Source organism: Martes martes, assembly GCF_963455335.1.
Source record: "Martes martes genome assembly, chromosome: 3".
NCBI lineage: Eukaryota > Metazoa > Chordata > Mammalia > Carnivora > Mustelidae > Martes > Martes martes.
Window position 1 is genome coordinate 174,334,223 of NC_137890.1, and position 23,762 is coordinate 174,357,984.

Below are 23,762 nucleotides of genomic sequence, written 5' to 3' on the forward strand. Positions count from 1 at the left end.
CATTATGGATCCCCAAACTATGAAAACCGCAAAAACTCAGATGACAATTTCTTGCCAGTTTAAAAACCGATAAGCCACTCTCCTTTTATTGTTTGGAGCTATCTGATATTTTTATGGTGATGTGGGGCTAGAAAATGACCCAAGGCATAAATCAGGAATCTTTTTCTCCTGTTTCCTTACGCGGAGACTAGAGACAACGTCCTAGCGTCCTGTCAAAGGGAGACTGCAAACTTTAAACAAAGCAAATGCATCAGAATGGGCTTCCGAATCAAGTGTAAGAAATTGAAATGAAAACTGAAAGCTGTGGTTCCAATCCTTCTGAGAATTTTAAGGAGGAAGGAACCTGAGCCAGAGGAGCCTGGGTGGAGAGCAGGCAGATGGAAAGTAGCTGGGTGACTTCGGGAGGGGAGTGTGCGGGTACCACTCTTGTAAGCTTTACATGTTATGCTGAGCAAGCGTTTGCAGAGGTGGGCCAGGTCCATAGCATCTGAATAAGACAGAGGCAGAACTGAATCGAATGATACATTATATGTGGACAGAAAATTGGCTCAAATCACATGAGAGCTTTTAGTGTTCTAGGGATTTCGCTTTTTTCAAGGGAAGATACTTATTCTCAAATACCCAGGAGTTAAAAATAAACTCAACTGCCTGGACTTATAAATGGGTAAACTGCACTTAAAAAAATAGTCACTGAAAATTTTTAGCTCTGTATGATGACAATTTGCTTTGTAATAAGTATACCTCCCCAAATTGATATAATTGTCTTAAGAAGGAGAATTGCATGCACGTATTCCCGCCCACTGAACTTCCTGGTTTTCAGTCAATAGCATGCAACCCTGTGGAACGAGAGAATATTAGGAATGATTTGTTTCTGCTCAATTATAACAAAGGCATCAGACGTTCAACCTCCTCCCTATAGTGTCTGAATGTATTTGCACAATATGTATGCTCAGAGAAAGGCTCAGCTTTTATCTGTAAATCTAGAGGTTGCTGTATTAATAGTTTGCACACTTCATTGATTTTTAATTAATTTCTGAAGAGACACAGAGGATAACTACTACAGCTCACAGACATCTCCGTTCTCGTCGCAATCCACATCTTTATTGATCGGCTGCCTAAGGAGCAGAAGTAATCTATTTTAAGTATACTTTTCGGAGAGTGCATGGACACTACACGATTCACTCCTTTCCTTGTGATCATATTGGCAAGAGGTCAGTGAGAAGGAAAAATGATAGCATGTTTAGTATTCTCTTGATCCAGGCAGATGAGCTTTTTCACCCATTATTTATTGGGTAGGAAAGCAGTGACTTCTCACCCAAGCTCCTTAACTTATTTTGTTTGTTTGTTTGTTTGTTTCTTCTTATTATTTTGTTACTTTAAGAGACTTTTGAGTCCCAAGCAGGCTATCCTGCAAATTCTTGTGGTGCAAATTTCCAAAAGCTTGTGAAGGACGGGAAATAAAACTTCTGAAGAAACATCTGAAGAAAATGTAGAGAACCAGAAGTTTAAAAAAAAAAAAAAATCTGTTTTTGTAGCCAGCCTCAGGAATCTGTAAAGGCTGTCCTCGTTCACTCCCTGTGGTATGCTAATATTACCCTCTTGGGTTTGGCCCCGAGCACTGCAGGTTTTGCTCTCTTCTACCTATCATAAATATTATGGACTTCTAAATCTGTCCCACTTACACTGCAAAGAAAAATCTCTACCGCCTGAACAGCCTTACAAAACATTGGTCTTATTGTTCATTTAACCTAACTACAAACATCTATTGGGTAATAGTTAAATCTTACGCAATCTTCAAATTTTGGAAAATAAATACACAGTTGAATTCTCAAGTAGGTGGTCTGGAGGCACCATTCAAGGGGAACTCAGCAAAAAATCTAAAGAGATTTGTTATGCACAAGAATTTTACAGCACCCATTGTTTATATAACAATTATTCAGTTATATATGCTGTCTTCATTAGTTTCATATATGGTTTAGAGTCTATTGACTATAGTTGAATGTATATGGTCATATAATGTAATGGTAAGTTTGTTGCTTATGGAGTGGAGCTGCCTATGGTCAAATCTTCATTCTTTCTAAGCTTTGTCTTGCACTGTCGCCCTTGGGCAAGCTTTTTTAATTTCTCTGTGCATCAGTTTCCTCATCTTAAAATGGGAATAATAGTAGTACAGATATCATTGGGTTCTTGTGAGTTCTTATATACACAACACTTAAAACCGTCCACTGGCACAGAAGGCTCAAAAATACAAAATAATGTATAGTTATATCATATTCCTTATATGATTTCAGTATTTTCAGTCAATAAAAAAACCTCTACCTATTGCATTTTCCACAACGATTATTACCATATTTATTTGTCTAAATTCTCCTACAGTAAAATTACTATTGGACAGTTTTTTTATATTGTTAAACAATTTATATCATTGGTGTATAACATGTGTTATATAAATGTATATAACATGGTGTTAGTGTTCCATTCAGTCTTGTTTGTAGTTTCAACGAGATGGGGTTTAGTCCCCATCAAGTGTGGAACAGACAATAAATTGACAGGAAATGCCTGTCATTCATACAGGGAATGCCTGTATATATGCATATAGGTTTACAAGTTTGCGTGTATGATTTAATGTGACGAGAAACAGTAAAGTGGATTTTCTATAGCATCATGCTTCAGTCTAAAAAAGTACAATAAGTAAAACATGTAAAACAAGTAAAACATGTTTTTATTTAAAGCACAATACTATTTAGGTATTAAAAATAAAACAAACCAATTTTTTTTCCTTTTTTTTTTTTTTTAAAGATTTTATTTATTTATTTGACAGACAGAGATCATAAGTAGGCATAGAGGCAGGCAGAGAGAGAGGATGAAGCAGGCTTCCCGCTGAGCAGTGAGCCCGATGTGGGGCTTGATCCCAGGACCCTGGGATCATGACCTGAGCTGAAGGCAGAGGCTTTAACCCACGAGCCACCCAGGCACCCCTAAAACAAACCAATTTTTAAAAATATAAAAATAAATAAGCATATGGAAGATGGATTGGAAAGATGTACATTTTTAAAAACACTGCTGTGAATACTTATGCTGGAAAGAAGAATGACATTGGGGTGGGGGGTATAGGGGAACAATGATAAGAGCACATATGGATTGTGAGGTATGATTAACTAAAAACTCTGTATACCTGACATCCTAAAAGAAAATGAAGACAAAAGACACACATATTGCCTTGAGTTGGCTCTTAGAAAACATTGTCTAAAACAGATTTGCATGCAGGAAGTTTTTTTGGCAAGTGTTCTCAGGGGCAATACCTATAAAGCAATGAAAAATAGTAGGTAGAGGGGAAAAGTTGAGCTATGATGAAATTGTAACAGAGACCTCACCCAACTTTAGGAGAGAGCCCTGGAATTGGAATAGTTCTTCACAGTCATCTATGGGGGAATGGACTTTATAACTGCATTCAGCCAGTTGCTAGGTATGTGCTGACTCTGAGAAGGCAAAACCCCCAGCAAAGCAGCACTTGGGTTGGAGGTATCAAAGCATCCAAAGTGATGCAGCTGGGAGCTACCAGCAGCCAACACTCCCCATGAAACTGTTGGTCCTGAAGAAGTTTCTGAGCACTACACCACAACAACTACTATATGCATGCATGCCTGTGACATACACACACACACACACACACACACATTTACTCACACTCAAATATACTATTGTGACTTTGTGAAATATACATTTCAAATAACAAAGGTGTTGTTTTTATTACCCATTGTTAAGCTGATATAAATTTAGCCCTCAATATTTCAAAATCTCCTTATGAACTACATACAATCGAACGAAATTTCTTGAAGATCATAGGTACAATCAGAAGATATAAGAATGAACCATGAGTATTAACTCTAAGCTAGTTTAGGACAGCAATGTGAATCTGCTTTTTTTCCCTCTGAAAAGAATAATAGGAGAATATTCAGGGACAAATGAGCAAGAAACAGAAATTACTTCACCTAATTTTGCTGAGTAGCCAGTAGGTATTTCGTTTAGGTATCTTTTCTTTCTCTTACAGTAGTCAAATTGTGTTTTTAATAAGATGGTTGAATTTGAGGTTATTTATTTAGAAAACACATGATATCTTAGAATACTGAATGTTCTAGATGTTTTATAAACACGAAGGCATTGAGTCCTCAAGACAATCTTCAGGGTAAGTACTATCATTATGCCTTTACTGGATGAGGAAATTGAAACACAGATAAATTGACCAAAGACACAGAGCTACTAAGAGCTGGGGTTTATTTCTAAAGTCTGTCATCTTAAACATTGGATGCATGAAACTGACTTTTACTAAAACATATTCATGGCTCTCACTAAATATTTGAAGGGAGGCATCTACTCTATGTCTTTCTTTACTGTTCTCTGTGTCTTTTATTGGCCTATGACTTAGTATTTTATATAGGTCTGTTGTACAGTTCCATCTATCATGGAATAAAAATTTAAAGCTAGAGGACACTTCAGAGATCATTTAGGCCAGTCTGTCACTTTTATAGGAGAGGTGAAATGAGTATCTGAGGTCAAAAGCCTAGTGAACAGCATTTCCAGGACTTCTAACTCCAACATTCAGTTCTGTGTTCTCTCTCTGCTGCCCTGAACCAGCTTTCTCTGGCTGAAAAGGCTTCTCAGTTGATTTAATTATGAACCCCCTTAGTTTCCCTTCATGCACTATTTGGATAAAGTCAGTTACTTCATCCAAAAAGGCCCCTTTCTCTCATTGAACATGCTCATATCTTTAGCCTTAACAGTAGAGAGCATTATAGTTGGATTTTTTTTTCCTCAGGCATAGAATTCTTTTAGAAGGAAAAGTAGAAAAGAGGAGTGATTTTCATTTGAAGCTAGCTTTCCTGAAGCTTCCTGTGTTATTAAAAAAGCTTCAGGTTATTAGAATGAAAACAGAAAAAAAAAGAAAAGAAGAGAAAACTGTACTCTTGCTAACTCCAGAGATTAATGCCTGTGAGAGCTGACTGCAGCTTGAAATTTTTAGCTCCACACATGTGTTTGATGAAATTGTCACATGGCCTATATATGGGAAGCAAATATTTATTGTCAAAAATAGTCTGGTCTCTCTTGACTTGCGTTAGTTTCCTGCAGCTGGGCAGAATATATTTTCACATTGGATTAAAACATAATAAGAATGCATTTTTGCTAGACAGTTGTGATTCAAATATCATAAGATTGAAAAGAAGGTCATTGCTAGGTGTTCATCAATACCGATATTTTGATATATTTCCATAGAGCAGTTTAGATGAGTCAATTTTAACCAGAGATTAAAACTTTAAACTCAATTGTAATAAAATTATCCTTGGTTTTGCTATTAAAGTGCATTTCTGGAAGTCAGAGTTAAGTTTGACTTTCCCTAGCTAGACTGTATTCATTTAAAGCACCTCTTAGGAGGTATAAGCAAAACAGAAAATAAGTAAGTACTCTTTGAAAACTCATTATGGCCAATAGAGCAAGTATGAAAAATGGTAAAATACTGAATGGCTTGGAGAATGGTAAATTCTGAATAGCTTGGGTAAAATCAGACTTATAGCACTTGGGTCTAGAAGTAGACAAAATGCTCCTAAAATATGTCTATGAAAAACTTTCAGTGCTGATAAAAGACAGATATTTCAGTAGAGCAAATCTACTATTTTATTCACCCTTTCTGCAGCACTGAAAACTTTCAACCTAAAAGCCATTATTCATGACCTTTTTCCTCACTAAAATTGTGACTCTGATGTATTTATGGAGGCACCAAATCTTTTAGTAGATTCCCTAATTTTTCCTTCTTTTTATATAACAGCATCCTCAGGTGAGTCATTACTAAAATAATACTTTGAACAGTAATTATTTGGAATTTGTACCTACACATTAATCATGATGGATTGGTTATGGGTATACGTATCACCATTTGTAAACATTTATTGAACACCTAACGTGATATATTAGTTGAGGTTCACAGATTTTCTCAAATAAGCAATTCAAGTTAATGAGGGTAAGTTATTCTTGTTCACGCTAGGGCTGTTGATATCTGTGGAAAAATAATGAAAGCTTGCATGTTCTGCACTTACGATGTGGCAGCTACTATTTGAGTGCTTTACATATATTAACACGTTTTATCTTTATAACAATCTGTGGTATAGGTGCTTTTATGGCCATTTTAGAGACAAAGATGAGTGTCAGATTAACTAACTTGCCAGAGTCACACAGCTAGAACACGGTAGAGCTGGGTTCGATTCAGGCAATTGACCCCAGAATCTACACTCAAACCAACTCCACCATCCTGCATATCCTGGGGCCGATGCAAGAATTAAGTTTCTAATTTATGTAATTCAAATTCCTGCCAAATCAGAAAAGTTCTATAGTTTAGCTGAATTTTAAATATAAATATAAACAAGTCAGTCACTTGCATATGCCCTCAGTTCACAGAAACATCTTATTATATTTTTGCTCCAAAAGAACGAGGATCTTTTAAAGCTGTGTGGCTTCACTGTGTACGTTAATTTCTACGTGTCCGCATGACCCCGTGACCCATCAAGAGAGGGGGGTATGCTTAAATATGTAGAGTTTAGAGCCCCACAGCAAGGGATCAGATCCCAGCTCTATCACTCATTAGATAACCTGGAGCAAGTAATGACATCTCTGGGACTTGGTTTTCTCATATTTAAAATGGGATAAAAACAGTATACATCTCATAGGATTAAGTTAACCTATTGTGGTAGAAGTGTTTAGTTTAATACCTGCCATGTTCTGAGTACTCAGTCAATGTTAGCAGTGGTTATTGTCCATGTTAGTATTCCTATAATGTACTCAGTATTATATAGTATTCCTATAATGTATGTACTCATAGTTGCAAAGCAACCATACAAATATATTTTGATGATTTGGTAATAATACAGATGCTTCTGCTTTTATTTCTTTTAATCATGGTCAGGTGAGTAGAGGAAACTATATAGAAATTATCATCTGGTTTCCTGAATTGAGTTCTCATTATTTGGAAGAAAACCTTTTTTATAGACAAATGGAATTGAGATTCAAGGTGGTCTATCACCTGGTAAGGCTTTGTGTATATAATATCATAGAACATTTGGAGTTTTTATAGTTCTGCTCTTAACATATAATGTGCCATTAGGGTCTTAAGTTTCTTGGTGAATATTAGTTCTCTATTGGTATAGTATATATCACTATTATTTGCATTAGGATAATAGTTAGTTAAAGGAATTATTATTATCAACCTAAATTACCAAAGTCAGGAAACACAACCATTCATAATTTACTCTCTTTTTCATTATTTGATTACCAAGGATGGTTATTTTATTATATAAGTGTATCTTGGAATTGTCCTCTCCCTGAAATTTCTTCTGGCCTCGTTTAGTCAAAGATTCAGACCCTCATGCATTGAAGCTAGATGAGTATTGTAAATGAACTTGGAGGTAGTAATAGTGAGTGGTGGGATCTTGGCAAGTTGAAGGTCACCGCAATGGCATACAGCCAGTCATCAGCTAAAAAGGATGTTTGAAAGTTGCCCACTGTGGGGATCAAAAAATATGTGTGGAAAATGGATATAGCCCATGGACTGCCAATTTGTAACCTTTATTATTTTCCATCTCATCACTTTTCTTCTGTATTGTAGCAGAGGCTTCCAACTTCAGCTGTATTTGTGTCCAATCCTTTGTCTATATACCAGGTGGTTTTTTTCAAAACTTCAGTGATAATTGTGTTGCTCTCCTTTTTAAAACAACTTCTGCATCACCAGATCAAATACTGCCTAAGGGAAAAAGCTCAGATTCTCTACCATGACATATAAGAGGCCCTTGTTGAATTGAGCCTCTTCTTATTTTGTCAGCCTCACCATTCACCCCTCTCCTGCCTTTATATGTAATGACTCAGAAATACTGAATCACATACCTTTGTCCAAGTACACCATGGTATTGATGCCCCTACGTGTGTTCTCTCTAACTGCAATTTTCCCCTCACCTTGCCCAACTGGTGGACATCTTTCAAATCTTACTTGGGCCTTGGGATCTCTCTGAAGGCTCCCATCTCATGCATACTCGCTAGACTCTACTACAGATGATCATCAAAACAACTCTCCTTAAATGCCTTTATGTGTATCAAAGCAATTCACTCAAGTCCATATTCCATGTCTGCCCATTTCATTAATAGCTCTGTCCTCCTTCAGTGAACAGATCTTCTCTGACTCTTTTGTTTCCCTGATGTCTAGCACAGTGCCTGGGACTTAGTGTGTGTTCCATCATCGTGTGTGGATCTGAATATTAACTCGTTGCCAGCATACTTTCTGTATTCTGATATGAAGGTGGTAAGAAAGGAAAGATGAATGTTTTGTGGACATTCCTTCAATGGGCAAATAATTGAAAAAATCTTATCTCCAAGGCAAAAAGTCTGTTTTTTGATCCCTTAAGTCATATAAAGGCTGTATGTTTTTAGATTCACTTTATTCTAGGAATTTCTAAGTTTGCATACTCAAACAGAAAACAGTGTTTAGGAAAGAAGACCTCAGTTGTGCACTGATTTCAGAAAACACTAATAAAAATGGTGTCACCCAACAGCTGACCAGGTGGACCATATCAGCCAGTATCTCCACTGGTTGTGTTTAATGGGCATTTATAGTATAGTGTTTGGCCCATGATGCTGTTTAAAGTAATCTTCTCCTTACACTACACTGGGTGTACATTTCATATTTTTTCTTTTCTTCTTCTTCTTTTTTTTTTAACCTGTGTGATTTATATGTCTGTTTTCCACAGCTTTTGTTTTTATATCAGCAACCATTAATCCTTCAAAGTCCTGCAATTCTAATGTTAACTATCAACAGCTTAGATTTGCAATGGGCATGAGAGTATGCTCTAACCATTTTCTAGTGATTATGATTTTGTTTTTGAATGACAACATTTTTTACCTCTGAAATCCTCAAATACAGAATTCCTCTAACACTTCAATAAGAATATGTTCACTCTAATCTGGGCCTCTGTCTTTACTTCCTTGCTTTTATATCAACCTTTAGTTAAGGCTAACGTTTAATGATTCTTAGTTTCTCTACTGGTAAAGTCAGTTGATATTTATTGCTTCTATGGATTATGAATATATATATATATGAATATATATATGAACATATATGGATATATGTGGATATATGCAAATGTTGGCAATCAGCAATACATTTTATTTTTAATTACCCTATATATTTAATGAAGAGAACATATTAAAGGCTAATTTCAGGGTCATTTTAAACAACGTAATTTCACTTGTGGGTTCTTACAATGTCACTTACAATGTCACTAATGTCACTGAAGTCATTTAAAAAAATTACAGGCTTGTGCCTTTAAGGTATAGTTCATTTTTTGCATAATTAATAAGAATAATATAATTCTTCAGCCTGGATAGAATCTATGATGATGATTTTGGCACCATTAAACCTTTGTATGAAATATTTTAAAAAAATTATGGATGGGTGTCTTTATTTGGAGCAGGTGTGGTACAGGGAGGATGACATGAAGCAGGAGTTATTGAGAAAAAAACAACTAGAAATATGGGGGTCAGTCCAAGTGTGTGTTAGCTTATCTACTGAAACACACATATGCCTCACTAGTGCAAGTGTTTGCAAAAGAGTATAACAACTCTGAGGGGAAAAAATGACCTAACATTTAGCTCATGTACAGGTAATTCATTCTTTATAGGACTTTAGGGGAAAAGGGCCAAAAGTTGTTTGTGGTTTGCTTTTTACCCCAGGTTTTTCCTAATTTTAAAAATATTTCAGGATTCTGGCTTTGCTTAAAGAAATCAAGCACTTGCAACTGAAGGCTAAGAAACTGCTTTTTAGACAAATAGAAAAGCCTAGGCATTGACTGACTATCTTTCTGGAACTTGGTATTTTTCAGGGAATGATGTACTTGGAAGAAAGACGGCTTGTTCATAGGGATTTGGCAGCCCGAAATGTCTTAGTGAAATCTCCAAACCATGTGAAAATCACAGATTTTGGACTAGCCAGACTCTTAGAAGGAGATGAAAAAGAATATAATGCTGATGGAGGAAAGGTGGGTGTTTTTTAGAGCACTATTGCTTGAAAATATGGTATGATATTTTATCTTCTTGCATCATAGAGGAAAAGGCCACTAAATCTGAGTTTATGAAAGTGTAAAATCTTAATTCCACCATTTGCCTTCTCTCTCACCCAGGGTCAAATATATTATATATACCAATGTCAATTTCCCGAAAGTAGCCAAGATAAGGCAGTTCATCTCTAGTGGTCCTTATGTCATGTCCAGTATTGGGAAGTGGGTGGACCCTTAGGTGATTTGGAAATTACACTTTAATCCAGAACCATAGACATTGTTTCACCGATCCTAAGAACACAGGACTGACCACTACAGAGAGACACAACTGTTCTTTCATAGATTAGGGAGAAGCCTGGCTACTACCAAGAACCATAACTCATGGGATAAACTTTCATTCATCATCCTGTTTAGTTTCTAATCCTCTTATACCAGATAAAACAGATTTCTCTTTTCTGCCTCTATTTTTTTAAGCTTACTATAGTACGTGATTGGCCAATTTGCTTTATTTAACCTGATGCTCTCGACCAAAATGTAGACTACTATATCCTGGGGATCTTAACAGTACCATTGCCTCTTCTACTTTTCTGACTGTCCAGCCTCTGGCCTCGCCTGACAACTGTGTCCCTGCCATATGGTCTCAGCCCAGGCCTTAGTTCCAGCTCTTGTTTTTCATCATTAACCCACTGTTGAGATTGCCATTCTTGGCTAAACTGTGAGGATATCTCCTCTCCATCTGGAGGTCGCTCTAGCTTAATGTGGGAAAACTTAGGAGGAGAGGCCAAATGAAATAAGCAAATGCATCCTTAACCTATGGTGATGTGTAAACACATGCTAACAAAAAAAAGTGATTGATATGTCATTTAAATATGTTTATTATGTGCTTTATTTATCATGAGACACCCAAATATATATTACAAATATTTTGCAGTGATAGGCTTCCAAATACTTAACATTGATTTTTGTATGTCAGTATATGATTTTTATATTACTTTATATGATCTCTTATATAACTATATACGTATTCAAATCCTATCACAAAAGAAAAATTAAAAAAATAACTTTCATTTTGTAGTATTTCCCAATCTTTCCGTGATTTTATTAGGCTGTTCTGCCAGTTTACTACCAAATTGCAGCAGTTTGAGACCACAGCTTTGAAATTCACTGTAAGATTCCACAGTAGAAGTCTATAAATCACATGACTTCACTTGTCTTAAGAAAATACAGCTGTAGGATTTGTCTAAAGCAAGATTCATTATAGCTTTAAATGCCTGGTAACCATTAAGTCTTTATCAAGCCACCTGTGATTTAAACTTACTTCTTTAACACAATGTCTGTAGTCCATAAAGTCGGCTAACTCCTTGCCCATAGGGAAATCACTTTCGGTGTGTCTCCTGTTCCTTTTCACTGAATACCGTGATTCTGTCATGCAGTTGCCTTGGTGTCACCTTGGTGAGCAGCAAACCTCATGATTTCAAAGGCCTGTTTAGTTTTAAGCTTTCAACTGCAAAGTAGAAGTGTTTATCTTTATTCTGTAGAATCTAATTATATTTCCAGCTATATAATGCTGCCCTTCCTAGTTGAAACTTAACTCTTCTGACCCCTTATCAGCAGGGTATGTGAGTTGAGTTGTTTTTCTTGTAGCGATGATAGATTGGTGCTGATCCTCGCACATTCTTTTATATAATTCCTGGTCTGAAAATGGTACTTATTTTCAATACTGGCTAACCAAGACAAGGGAGATCATCTGTGGCTGGGGAACAAAGCAAGCCTAACTTTGGAATTCATTATTTTAGGTGTTTCAAGTGACCAAATTATATGGAAGGAGAAAGTGGGGGCAAGTATAGAAATAGACCATCTTACTGGTAACCAGAAATTTTCTGAGGGTAAAAAAGAATAAGTGAAAGTGTAAGGAATTTCATTTTGAGGGGGAAGATGTAGTAGATCATATTTTTAGAAGCATATGTCTTAAATGTCTAGAATCGATATTGTGGGTCATAATATTAACCAGTAACTGAATTAATTGCTGAACATTAATTAAGTACTATAGAAAGTGATACTATTTTACTTTTCATTGTTTATGAAGCTTTTAAAAATAAATATATCTTTAGGTTAATTCACTTTACAAATTTTATAAATTATAAATCATTGTTCTCTAAACTGGAAAAAATGTTTATTATTATTATATCTGTATTTTCTATACATACAAAAAATTCACAATAAAAAAATACAATTGAGGCAAGCCCAGAGAATCATGTTTTGGGAAATGAATGTAAGAATGACTTTTCAAATAACTATAAGACTTTCACTTTTTATTTCTCTTTTTATTTCTCAGATGCCAATTAAATGGATGGCTCTGGAGTGTATACACTACAGAAAATTTACCCATCAGAGTGATGTTTGGAGCTATGGTAAATAAATATTCCTTGTGAATTAAGGGATTTAAGGCAAAAATAAATATATTAGGCTCATGTAAAATATTTAAGCCAATTTATTTTATTTTGTTGGAAATACCTACTTACAAGCCTTGTTTCCAAAAGGAATTAACTCTTTGCTCTTCTACTTAAAAACAAAACAAAAAAAACCCCTCTAAACTGTATCATTTATCTGCTTTTTTTGGTTGTTGTTATTTCTTGGTTCTCTAAAATGTAATATATTAAGATCTCAGTTGTCTACCATAACCTTTGGTTTGGTAGCAACTTTTCTGATCATTTTGACAGAAAAAAAAATAACCAATTTTAGTTTAGGAACAATATCATAGAGCATCATAGCCTTGATTTTTCAAAAAACTCTTTGAAAACATATTAAAAATAAAAGAATGTCTTTTCTATAATAAGAAAGAGGTTGTTGTAATAAAGAACAATTACTGAAAGCAGTAAGGTGAGAGCAAACATGAGGGGAGAAATAGAAGAGAAGATTGTTAATTGCAGTTTTGATTTTAATTTACAAACTACTTTGGAATAAACAGATACATTAGAGAATGAATAATATGAACCCAGAAAGAGTGATTTTAAACTTAGAGCATTCATTTAATTGCATTTAACTCAATTGTTGAGATGAGATAATTAGATCTATCTGGCTATTTACAACTGAAGTCCATCCAGGTATTAGTAAGAATGAATCAAGACCTTTTCTAAGTTTAAATATGTGGCAAAGAACCAGTATTTCTTACAAATTGTAAGCATGATGCCCTTTAAGCAAAAGGTGGTGGTATGATTTGAAAGTATGGTACAATTAAGTTTACTCAAATTTAAGCCTAGCTTTATCTTTGTTCTTTATTTTTAGAAAAAAAACTTAATCCATTCAATCACTAAAGAACTTATACCTCTTATCTAGAGAAGCACAAATTATCTTAAAAAAAAAGTTAAGACATTTCTGTAGTGTTTTTTCCCTCCACACACGTATGCTGTATTTTAAAATTTCCACAAAGGCCCCGTGTATTCTATGCACATGTTGCATGGAGCACTGGGTGTAGTACATAAACAATGAATTCTGGAACACTGAAAAAACAAAAAAAAAAATGTTTTTAAATAAGCTTTGAAGTAGAAAGTGTGCTGTGCTTGAGATTTAGACAAGTATAGGGCAACTACTGAAAAATTTAAGTTGTTGAACTGTGAAGACTATGCAGAACACAAATCTAGTCTATATATTACATGAAACAAATTAGATTTTATATTTTAATATTTGACATTTATATTTTAATATATGACATATATATCACTTTCCTTTTCCTTTTTTTCTATGAATGTTTCGCTCAATTAAATGCGGCAATCTGCTGCAAGCAATTTTAAATAACCTCTAATATAAGTACATAGATAGATAGATAGATTAGTACTCTGCTTTGAAACATAGCCCAGGTTATCAACCCATATCCATAAGATATTTTAAGATTTTTATCATATATCATAGTTGATTGCAAAAGGCATATAAGGCAGAGAGAAAAATAATGTTGTTTACAATGCACCTTTGTGGAAATTTGCCACCAGATGTGTATTTATTTTTATAAATTAATATAAAAATTAATTTATAAAAATAAATATGCATTGGCTATGGTTTATGTTCAAATGATAGGATTGTAAGTTTTGAGGATGTTTCTGATTCAGTTTTCCTGGGGCTGTCCTTCTATATCCATCTCTGTTTAACCCTATCGTGTGGTCACTCCTGCAAAGATAAAATTAGATTATTATTGGCAGAGGTGGGGGTTTTGATGTTCCTTCTTTTGTTTTTATATTTATTATAGTTTATATTCTCTTTATTATAGTTTCTATTATTTTGATTTGTAATTGCTTTGCGATTTTTTATATTAGAAGTTCTTTTTTTTTAGAAGTTCTGATAGAGAGGTAAAAGCATCTGTTCTTTTATAACTGCATACATAAGTTAACAAAATGCCCTCATTAAATACATATCCTATAAATATGTATTTATATTGACTGAATGAATAGAAATGGACAGCCATCCTCTTCTTAACTTGTTCCAGCCTGCCTCATGGACACTCAATCTTCATTACTGGTTCTACAGAGCTATTCTTCAATATGCAAAATTAAGTAGGATTTAATCAAGATCAAACAGTTAAATTGTGCTACTTGTTACATTTTTGTATTATACCTAAGGATCATAAGATGAAAATATTAACAAGAAAAATCAGGTAATTGTTAATAATATTATGATAAAGGATAATTTGAAGTTCACATGTACTTTTATATCTTAAGCCAGTAATAACTGTTTTATTATCAGCCAGTAATGTGTTTTAGCTAAAAAAGACCTCAGTTTGAATAAATAATTCATTCCAGTAGGAAAGAAAGCATAGTCCTAATTAAAACATACGTTGTGTATTTTATGAACCCATCAAAATTCACTAGGTAAGAATCTTATGCACAGATTGCTCTGTATGAACTTAAAATCCTTATCCTTAAGAAATGATAACTTTTTAATTGTATATTTATGAGATCATAAAGAGACCTATAGCACATATACTATTGTTCAAACCAGAATCATTATTATTATCAGAATTAGCTATTTGCAGGCTGGTGTTTAGGGTATTTGCTTTTACAGAGGGAATCACTGTTCTAGTGGTTCAAGAAAGTGATTTCTTATCTAAGGAATCGACTATTATTGATTCCCTTCAATTTTGTGATACCTATTTCACAGGTATTATGTTATATTTGGATCCCTCAGCCTCTCACAGGTGTTAAAGATAGAAATGTGTTTCATTCCATCTGTTCTCTTTGTGTGAGTCAAAAAGAGAGCCACAATGATTTACCATAACATGAGGTAATCATTCTGGCATCCCAGCTTAGCCTATAGGACTTGAAATCACAAAAAATGGTAATCTCAAAATTAGTCAACATCAGATTTTATCTGCAATCATAATTACTTGATACTGAGCACACATGTATATAATAAATTGTTTGATAGGCTCTATTGCTGTGTAGTGAAAATTAACTTGGACCAGCAAACATTAACATGACCTAAAAGTAGAAATGGGGAACAGACTCTGTCTTCTGACATTTGCTCTGAATTGTCTCTGCTACTCATTAAAAATTTCAAGACAGGGGCGCCTGGGTGGCTCAGTGGGTTGGGCCTCTGCCTTCGGCTCGGGTCATGATCTCAGGGTCCTGGGATCGAGTCCCATATAGGACTCTCTGCTCGGCGGGGAGCCTGTTCCTCCCCTCTCTCTCTGCCTGCCTCTCTGCTTGCTTGTGATCTCTCTCTGTCAAATAAATAAATAAAATCTTAAAAAAAAAAAAAAAATTTCAAGACAATCGTAAGATAATTGAATTTCCCACAAAGATTTTGTCACTGGGCTTCTCCTAATGCATGGATATAGAAATAGATGGATATGGATATAGAAATCTGAAGAGCCTTTCTTTAGACTACTTGTTTTTAAGACTTATTTATGTACTTTAGAGTGGTGGGAGTGGTGGGGGTGGGGGGGGGTGGACGAAGAGAGTCTTAAGCAGACCAGGAGCTGAGCATAGGGTCTGAGGTGGGGCTCGATCTCATGATCCTGAGATGACCACCTGAGCCAAAACCAAGAGTCTGGATGCTTAACCAGCTGCGCCACCCAGCACCCATCTTTACACTATTTTTTTTTTTTTTTTGGCCTGCCAGGGAGTTTTCTTTTGTCACTGGCATTTTGCTGTTTTTGTTTTTTTTTTTCAAATTATGTTGTTAATATGCTTATGTAAATATTTGATCTCTAATTTAGGAGTCACTATATGGGAACTGATGACCTTTGGAGGAAAACCATATGATGGAATTCCAACCCGAGAGATCCCAGATTTATTAGAGAAAGGAGAACGTTTGCCCCAGCCTCCGATCTGCACTATTGACGTTTACATGGTCATGGTCAAATGTAAGATTGCAAAATAATTTTATCATCGCCATCATCATGCTTAGTAAAATAATAGAATGGATTAATCTACCTGCCTAATGTTTTTATATATTGAAAAATGTGAAAGCTCAAAAATAATTATGAAAAATCGTGTGAACACCTGTGTTTTTGGCTTGTTGATAGGAAGCAATATGCATCAGTATGCATGCTTCCACATTATAAAGTTGAAATTATATGACTCTTACTCTTCTGATTCATTTCACTTTGATTCTTATCATTTCCATGACAATCAAATTGTCTTTCACAAAGAGATGTAATTAGTCACAATAATGTTAGTAATCTTTATAGGAAAATAACGGTCTAAACAAATGATCTAAATATAAAGAAAGAAAGCTTCAAACTGATAGTTTAAAAAGATGAATTAAATGGAAATAGGTTTACCAGTTTTAGTCAACAGGAAATTAGCAGGGCAGAATGGGAAGTGAGAAGACATGAATTTCTACAGTGAAATAAAAAGATTACGAATGTTTGCTTTTTTTTTTTAATTTGATCATTTGTTTACATCAAACGCTCTTACTTTTCTTTCTTCTTTCTATGCCCCAGACACATATGTATTATAAATGTGTTTTGGCAGCCTAGGCTCTTAATTTAAATAGAATTAGGGAAGTCTCTGGAGTTTCCTACTTAATTTAAGTGAGATTAACATTCAGCAATCTTTCTTGTGTAATCTGGGGTTTTCCCCTTTTGATTTACACAGGGTTAGCAAAGAAACAAACTGGTGAAGGTGAATAAGCATCTTATTAATACGAGACTTTGGACCTAGGTCTACTCAGATTTATATTCATGACATGTGTGATACATTCTGTCAGTGAGGGAAGAAATAAAAATGTGCTTTCCAGTTCAGGTCAGCATGCCCTTTTCTCTAAGCATAGTTCTATTTACTCAATATTTAGTTAGAAAGAAACTGATACCTCCCAGCGAAGTTAACCTTTTTTGATTCCAGTAGTTCCAGAAACACCTATTTCGTCATTAGCATCTTGGTATCAACAGCATTTTTTTTTTCCTAAGTGGATGCAAATAGTTGAGCTTTGTTAAGAGAGAAAAAATTCAGCTGATATTAATGATACATGAAATGACACCCAAAGACTTCCCAGAACAAGAATAAAAATTGAACTCCCAGAAAAAGGAAATAAACCTTATAGCTTTATTGGATCAAACATCATTCAGTAGTCATCTATGGAAGGAACTTTAAAAAACATGCATGCATTATATGATTTGATCTCATAACTAGCATCAGAAGTGATTAACATACTTCATTTAGCTGCTCTGATGAAACAATGAAAAATCAGGAAAATATTTTGCCTAATAGGGAGTTTTACCTTGCTTTTATGAGTTTTAATACCTAGGAAGAGGGTCATTTGGCAAGAAAATAAGGAAAAGCTTGGTGCTTTTATTCTTGTGATCTCATCAGCTAAACAGAGCCTGGGGAGATAAGACCCACTTTATCTAGACTCCCAGCTAAATAATAATACATACCTTGAAAATTGCTGATAGTATTTTTATGCTGCAAAGGCTAGTACTTAGATAAGCTAATGGCTATTGCTGAACAAACATTACCAATCATTTTGCACTGGTTTTTCCCCACCAGGAAAAGAGTAGCATGAGAAAGTTGCTTTCATTTCCCTTCTCCCCCTCTGTGCTGGTGTACTGCATTGTAACCAAAGCTCCATGTCACTCCTGACGTAAAATAATAAATTATATCCCAATCACCTCTTCTATTACCATCAAAAAAAGTAAAAAAAAAAAAAAAAAAAAGGCATTCTCTCCATACTTAAGGAAAAAAAAAAGGAAATCAGAGCTTCTGTAAGCTCCCATAGTTAGCTTAGGTTATGTTTTCTAAGAAGAAAAATGAATTTTAAATTAGATCAACAAAATAGAAATTTCTGTTATTCTTTTTTCTTTTTTAAAGATTTTATTTATTTATTGGACAGACAGAGATCACAAGTAGGCAGAGAGGAAGGCAGAGAGAGAGGAGGAAGCAGGCTCCCCACGGAGCAGAGAACCCAATGCGGGGCTTGATCCCAGGACCCTGGGATCTGTGCAGCGTTGGTGGTATAGTGGTGAGCATAACTGCCTTCCAGGACCCTGGGATCATGACCTGAGCCGAAAGGCAGAGGCTTTAACCCACTGAGCCACCAAGGCGCCCTTAAAAATTTCTGTTATTCTATCATATATTTCATTTACTTCTGAATATCAACAAACTGATTGAGATAGAAGCTCACCTATTGGATTGTTTCTTTCTTTAGCTTTCTTTGTGTTTTTTTTTTGTTTTTTTTTTAGGTCATTATATTGTTAAAACAACATTTTTCAAACCCAGCCTATGTTTTCATAAAATTAACATCCTACTTCTTCATAATTATGGATAGAGTGACTTTTGTGTTGTGTGTGACTTTCTAGGTTGGATGATTGATGCTGACAGTAGACCTAAATTTAAGGAACTGGCTGCTGAATTTTCGAGGATGGCTCGAGACCCTCAAAGATACCTAGTTATTCAGGTTGGTACAGAACTGGTCTTTAGAACTGTGGAAGTTACCGCTTATAAGTCGATTAAGCAGAATATCATGTAAAATGACTTATGGACAAGAACCTTCCACTTGATGTCACAACTACTTCTAAGAATCTTCCCTTAGTATTCAAGGGCCCCCAGTACCAAACAGGCAGCTAATTATGATTATTCATATACATAAAATGTCCTTATCCCCAGACAAGCACTCTGCTTTTTATTAACATGCATGAAATCATGTCCATTATTATAATCTTTCCTTTTCAGAATGAAAGAAAGATGGATTTTTGTTTTAATCTTGTCCATGGTTGAAGACAGTGAATTAAAAGTTTCAATACATTGACATTTAATTTCCTAAAAAATATTTATTAATGTGTCTTGTTTGGGAAGATATACAGTATCCAAGCAATAACTCAGATTCAAGTGAACTGATGTACATATGAATCAAATGATAGCCCCAAAGAACATTTTATATTAAACAGTAGAAAAAATGGATTAGATAATTTAAAAATTGTAAAAATAATCTATGATTATTTTTACCTAAATCATAACCAAAGAGACCCTGAGTTACTTTTTCCTGAGGAATTAATTTTCCTCAGGAAAACAAGGTAGCATTTATCCTCCTATCAATAGTCTGACTTGAAGATAAAAGCCAGGTTTTAGAATAGTTTCCAGTTATCTTTTTCCCAAATTAATTTGCACAAACAACTTGTTTACAAAAATATCCATAATTTTGAAAAATGAAAACAATCATATTTAAGAAATAGTTGAAGGAAAAAAGAGTAGGATTTTGGTGTCTCTCCCACCTTCATTTATATTATTTGCCCCTTGTGCTGTGATTTTGAAAGCTAGCACGTTAACAGTGTTATGTTATAGGACAAATCATGGAGCCTGTATGTCCTGAGAATGCTACAATGTCAGATCAACTCAATAAAGTAAAGTAAAGGTTGATAAGTTAATTGCCGTTTATTATTTATTCTTAAAGTCACAGCTCAAACATCCTGGCTATGAAGCCTACCGTTATTCTCAGATCTGAAATAGATGATGCCTCCCTCAAAACAGCCAGAGCATCCTGCTCTACTCATCTCTGATGGCATTTATCACAATCTGTTAAATGTATTTATCCTACCCTGTCACATCTAAGTGTGTTACAGGCTTCTTCATGACTGGTACTTGTGCTAAAGAATTATGTTTTTAAACGAATGCATGGATTTTCAACCACTTGTCTTGATATTCCATAAATTTGCTGTAAAGTCCGCATGTTTCAGAAGAAAGGAAGAATTATCTTTTGTTTGTCTGCTGGGCAAACTTTTAGGGTGATGATCGCATGAAGCTTCCCAGTCCAAACGACAGCAAGTTCTTTCAGAATCTCTTGGATGAAGAGGATTTGGAAGACATGATGGATGCTGAGGAGTACCTGGTCCCTCAGGCTTTCAACATTCCACCTCCCATCTACACTTCCAGAGCAAGAATTGACTCAAATAGGGTAAGAAATAATCATCTACCACCTCCCATATTATTTCTGAGAAATGAAATCGTGCAGGGGCCCCTGGGTGGCTCAGTCGTTAAGTGTCTGCCTTTGGCTCAGGTCATGATCCCCGGGTCCTGGGGTCAAGTCCTGCATTAGGCCCCCTGCTCATCGAGGAACCTGTTTCTCCCTCTCCCACTCCCCCCGCTTGTGTTCCCTCTCTCTGTCAAATAAATAAATACAATCTTTAAAAAAATAACAAATAAATAAATAATAAAAAATAAAATCATGCAAATATATTGTAAGCCCTAGAATTACAAAATAATTATGCAGCTCATTTCAACAGGATTCCTAGATTAAAAACATATTCTATCAATGAAAGATAGACCATGTATAGTTAATTTTGCAACACAAGCCTGGGTAATATGATAAGTATTCTGAAATATCTTTAGGATTTCAAGATGAGAAATGTTTTCTTTGTCTTATGTTAGTTAAACCTTAGTTTTAAAGAATCTACCAATTCAATTAAAAAGAAATCAACCCATTCAAACTAATAAATCTATGTTTTTATAAATAAATGAAAGTTCTTAACAAGGTGGGCTCTCTTAAAAAGATGGTATGACCATAGTCAAGAGGTGATACAAACACAACTCTCTTTCACTTAAGAGACTAAATATTCTCTGTCAATTTGAAGTATAAACAGAAAACTTCAATACTTTGGACTTTAACAATCATTTTGGGAAGACTGCTGAATCATTTCTAAGAGGTAGATTGAAGTTTCAAAGGAAACTTCTGAAAAGAATTTGCATTTAATATTAAATATTTAGCCCACTCTATGTGAATACCATTCTTTTTCTGAAAACTGTCGAATCCATATGTTCAGTTATTTTAAAAAATTCATTCATTATTCACTCAACATGTATTGAGTATGTTTGTATGTGAGACATTATCAGTTACTTGAGGTTCAAAGAATTTTGACAAAACTCCACCATCAAGAAGTGTACAGACTCCTACATTTAAGAACATTATCACAGCCAGTGAAACAAACTATCCATCTTGCCCATAGCATGAGAAAACTTTCCACCTGCTGCTTACATTCCAAAATGAAGTTGTTTGCTTTGTTTCAGATTCACAGCAGTAATAAAGTAACACTCACCTGGTGCTTAATCTGTACAAACACATCTTTACTAAGTCTCCGAATCCTTACAACAATTTATTTGGGTTCTATTATCATCCTCTCCATCTGACAAATGAAGAAAACTTGTCACAGTTAAGGTATTTGACTGGTGTCATACAGTTCGCCAGTGGAATGGTAGGATTCTAATGCAGGCAGTCTGTCTCTACTGCACATACTATTGCTTCAAAGTTATTGGAACGTGTTATTTTCATGATATAATGTTTTTCTTCATATCTACCTCACTGTTTAAGGTACCTGTTGCTTGGAAAATCCTCCAGGTGATTTTCTTATGAAATGCATTCCCCAACCTACTCTATACCTTTTGTTCATTTGCCCCATTCAGAAGGGTTGATATAGAAAGAGGCAAAAAACAAAACAAAACAAAATGAAACACCTCAGTTTTTCTTTCCTATGAAAAATATGTCATTCCATCCCAATAGGGAGAAGATAACTAAAAGGTTTAAATATTAAATCAATTGATAGTCATTGAACATCAGTACTCTTTATAGGAAGGAACAAAGTCTTTCAGGTGTATAAAGGAATAAGTTTTTTTTCCCCATTTTATGCTTAGCGAAGTGGCCAACTTGTAACTCTGGTATTTAAAACTTTATGTGACATATTAATTACTTTTATTAAAACAGAAACATTTCAGGGGCACCTGGGTGGCTCAGTTGGTTAAATGTCTGCCTTCAGCTCAAGTTACCATCCCAGAGTCCTAGGATCAAGTCCCACATTGGGCTCCTTGCTTAGCAGGGAGCCTGCTTCTCCCCCTGCTTGTTTGTGGGCTCTCTCTCTCACACAAATAAAAAGCAAACAAACAAACAAAAAAAGAGAGACATCTCAGAAAGTAGTTTTCTTTCCTTAATTTGAAATGCTATAAAGGCCAATAGCGTGAATCTTTTGCTTTTATAAGGCTTCTCAGATTCCAACTCTGTTCATTTTAATTTAGGCTCAATGCAAGGAATTCTTAATAAAGGTTTGAATTAACTAAATGAAATTAGTGAGACAAAGTACAAGCCACCTGAGAAATTATTTGGCCTTTAGTCATCATTTCTTATTCCGCATTATTATTTAAACAATGTTATCCGTAGATATCTTTTTAGTTTTTCAGGTCTTTGTTAAGGGAATTGTTCTTAAATACCATTTTATTTTCAGTCATTAAAAGGCCTTATTAATCACCTGTATTTTCTTGTTCTTTAAAAAAAATCTAGTTTTATGTAGCTTCTATGGTAATTTCTAATTTGTGCAAATGCTGTTTTCCCTGTATAAAGCTAAGTTATATTATTTTATAGTTAGAAAATAAATTACTTCAACTTCAGGTTCTGTGCCAACCTATGTGGTAAGGGAATACCTTAGAGTGAATTTTAATCAAATGTTTTCTGAGCATATCTGTTGAACCTTGAAACCAAAAATTATTTCAGTTTTTGAATATCGACTATTTCGCTAACTAACTGATAAGTTTTAGGTAATGTTCTTAAATGTCTTCCCAACTTCTTTCTTCATTTGTAAAATAAATACAATGGTAGTCAACTTATGTGATTGTTAACTAATTATCTTTTAAAAAGTGCCAGGCAACTACTTATTCTTTTCCAGAATCACTCAAATTTCATTTTTAGTTATTTCCTTGTGAATATCGTAAATAACTACATTTTCTTATAAAGTTTTCTTTCTTTCTTTCTTTTTTTTTTAAAAGATTTTATTTATTTATTTGAGATAGACTGCGCAAGCCCGTGTGTGAGCACAAGTGGGGGCAGGGTCAGTGGGAGAGGGAGAAGCTGGTTCTTCACTGAGCAGGGAGCCGGACCTGGGGCTTGATCCCAGACCCAGAGATCCTTACCTGAACTAAGGAAGATGCTTAACCAAGTGAGCCATCCAGGTGCCCCTCTTATAAGGTTTTCTACACATTATCTATAAAAAAAATAACAAAAAACCCCAAAAACAAACAAACAAAAAAAACCTGTTCCTTCAGTCACTACTTGATAAGCAAATTATTCCTGCTGATGTACTTTTATAACAAATAAGATATGGAAGTCATTTCTTCTATGGTGCTTTTGGTTATTTCAAATTCTGTATGTATTTTGATTCATTATAACTTTAAAGCAATGAGTCAATTAAAAATACAAGGTTGACAT

The 23,762-nt window shown here is 34.7% G+C and overlaps 1 protein-coding gene across 1 annotated transcript in view; it reads left to right on the forward strand.

The window, feature by feature from the left end:
* The window catches only part of ERBB4 (erb-b2 receptor tyrosine kinase 4), a gene marked incomplete at its 5' end in the record, with an annotated part of 585,211 nt that extends 564,509 nt beyond the window's left edge, over nt 1-20,702 (forward strand). Inside the window, 5 exons of the mRNA XM_080799443.1 lie at nt 9,915-10,070; nt 12,424-12,499; nt 16,297-16,443; nt 18,880-18,977; nt 20,301-20,702. Coding sequence (XP_080655569.1) covers nt 9,915-10,070; nt 12,424-12,499; nt 16,297-16,443; nt 18,880-18,977; nt 20,301-20,612 — 789 coding nt within the window. The 3' untranslated portion in view covers nt 20,613-20,702. The remainder of the gene's footprint in view (nt 1-9,914; nt 10,071-12,423; nt 12,500-16,296; nt 16,444-18,879; nt 18,978-20,300) is intronic.
* Nucleotides 20,703-23,762: the final 3,060 nt, after the last annotated feature.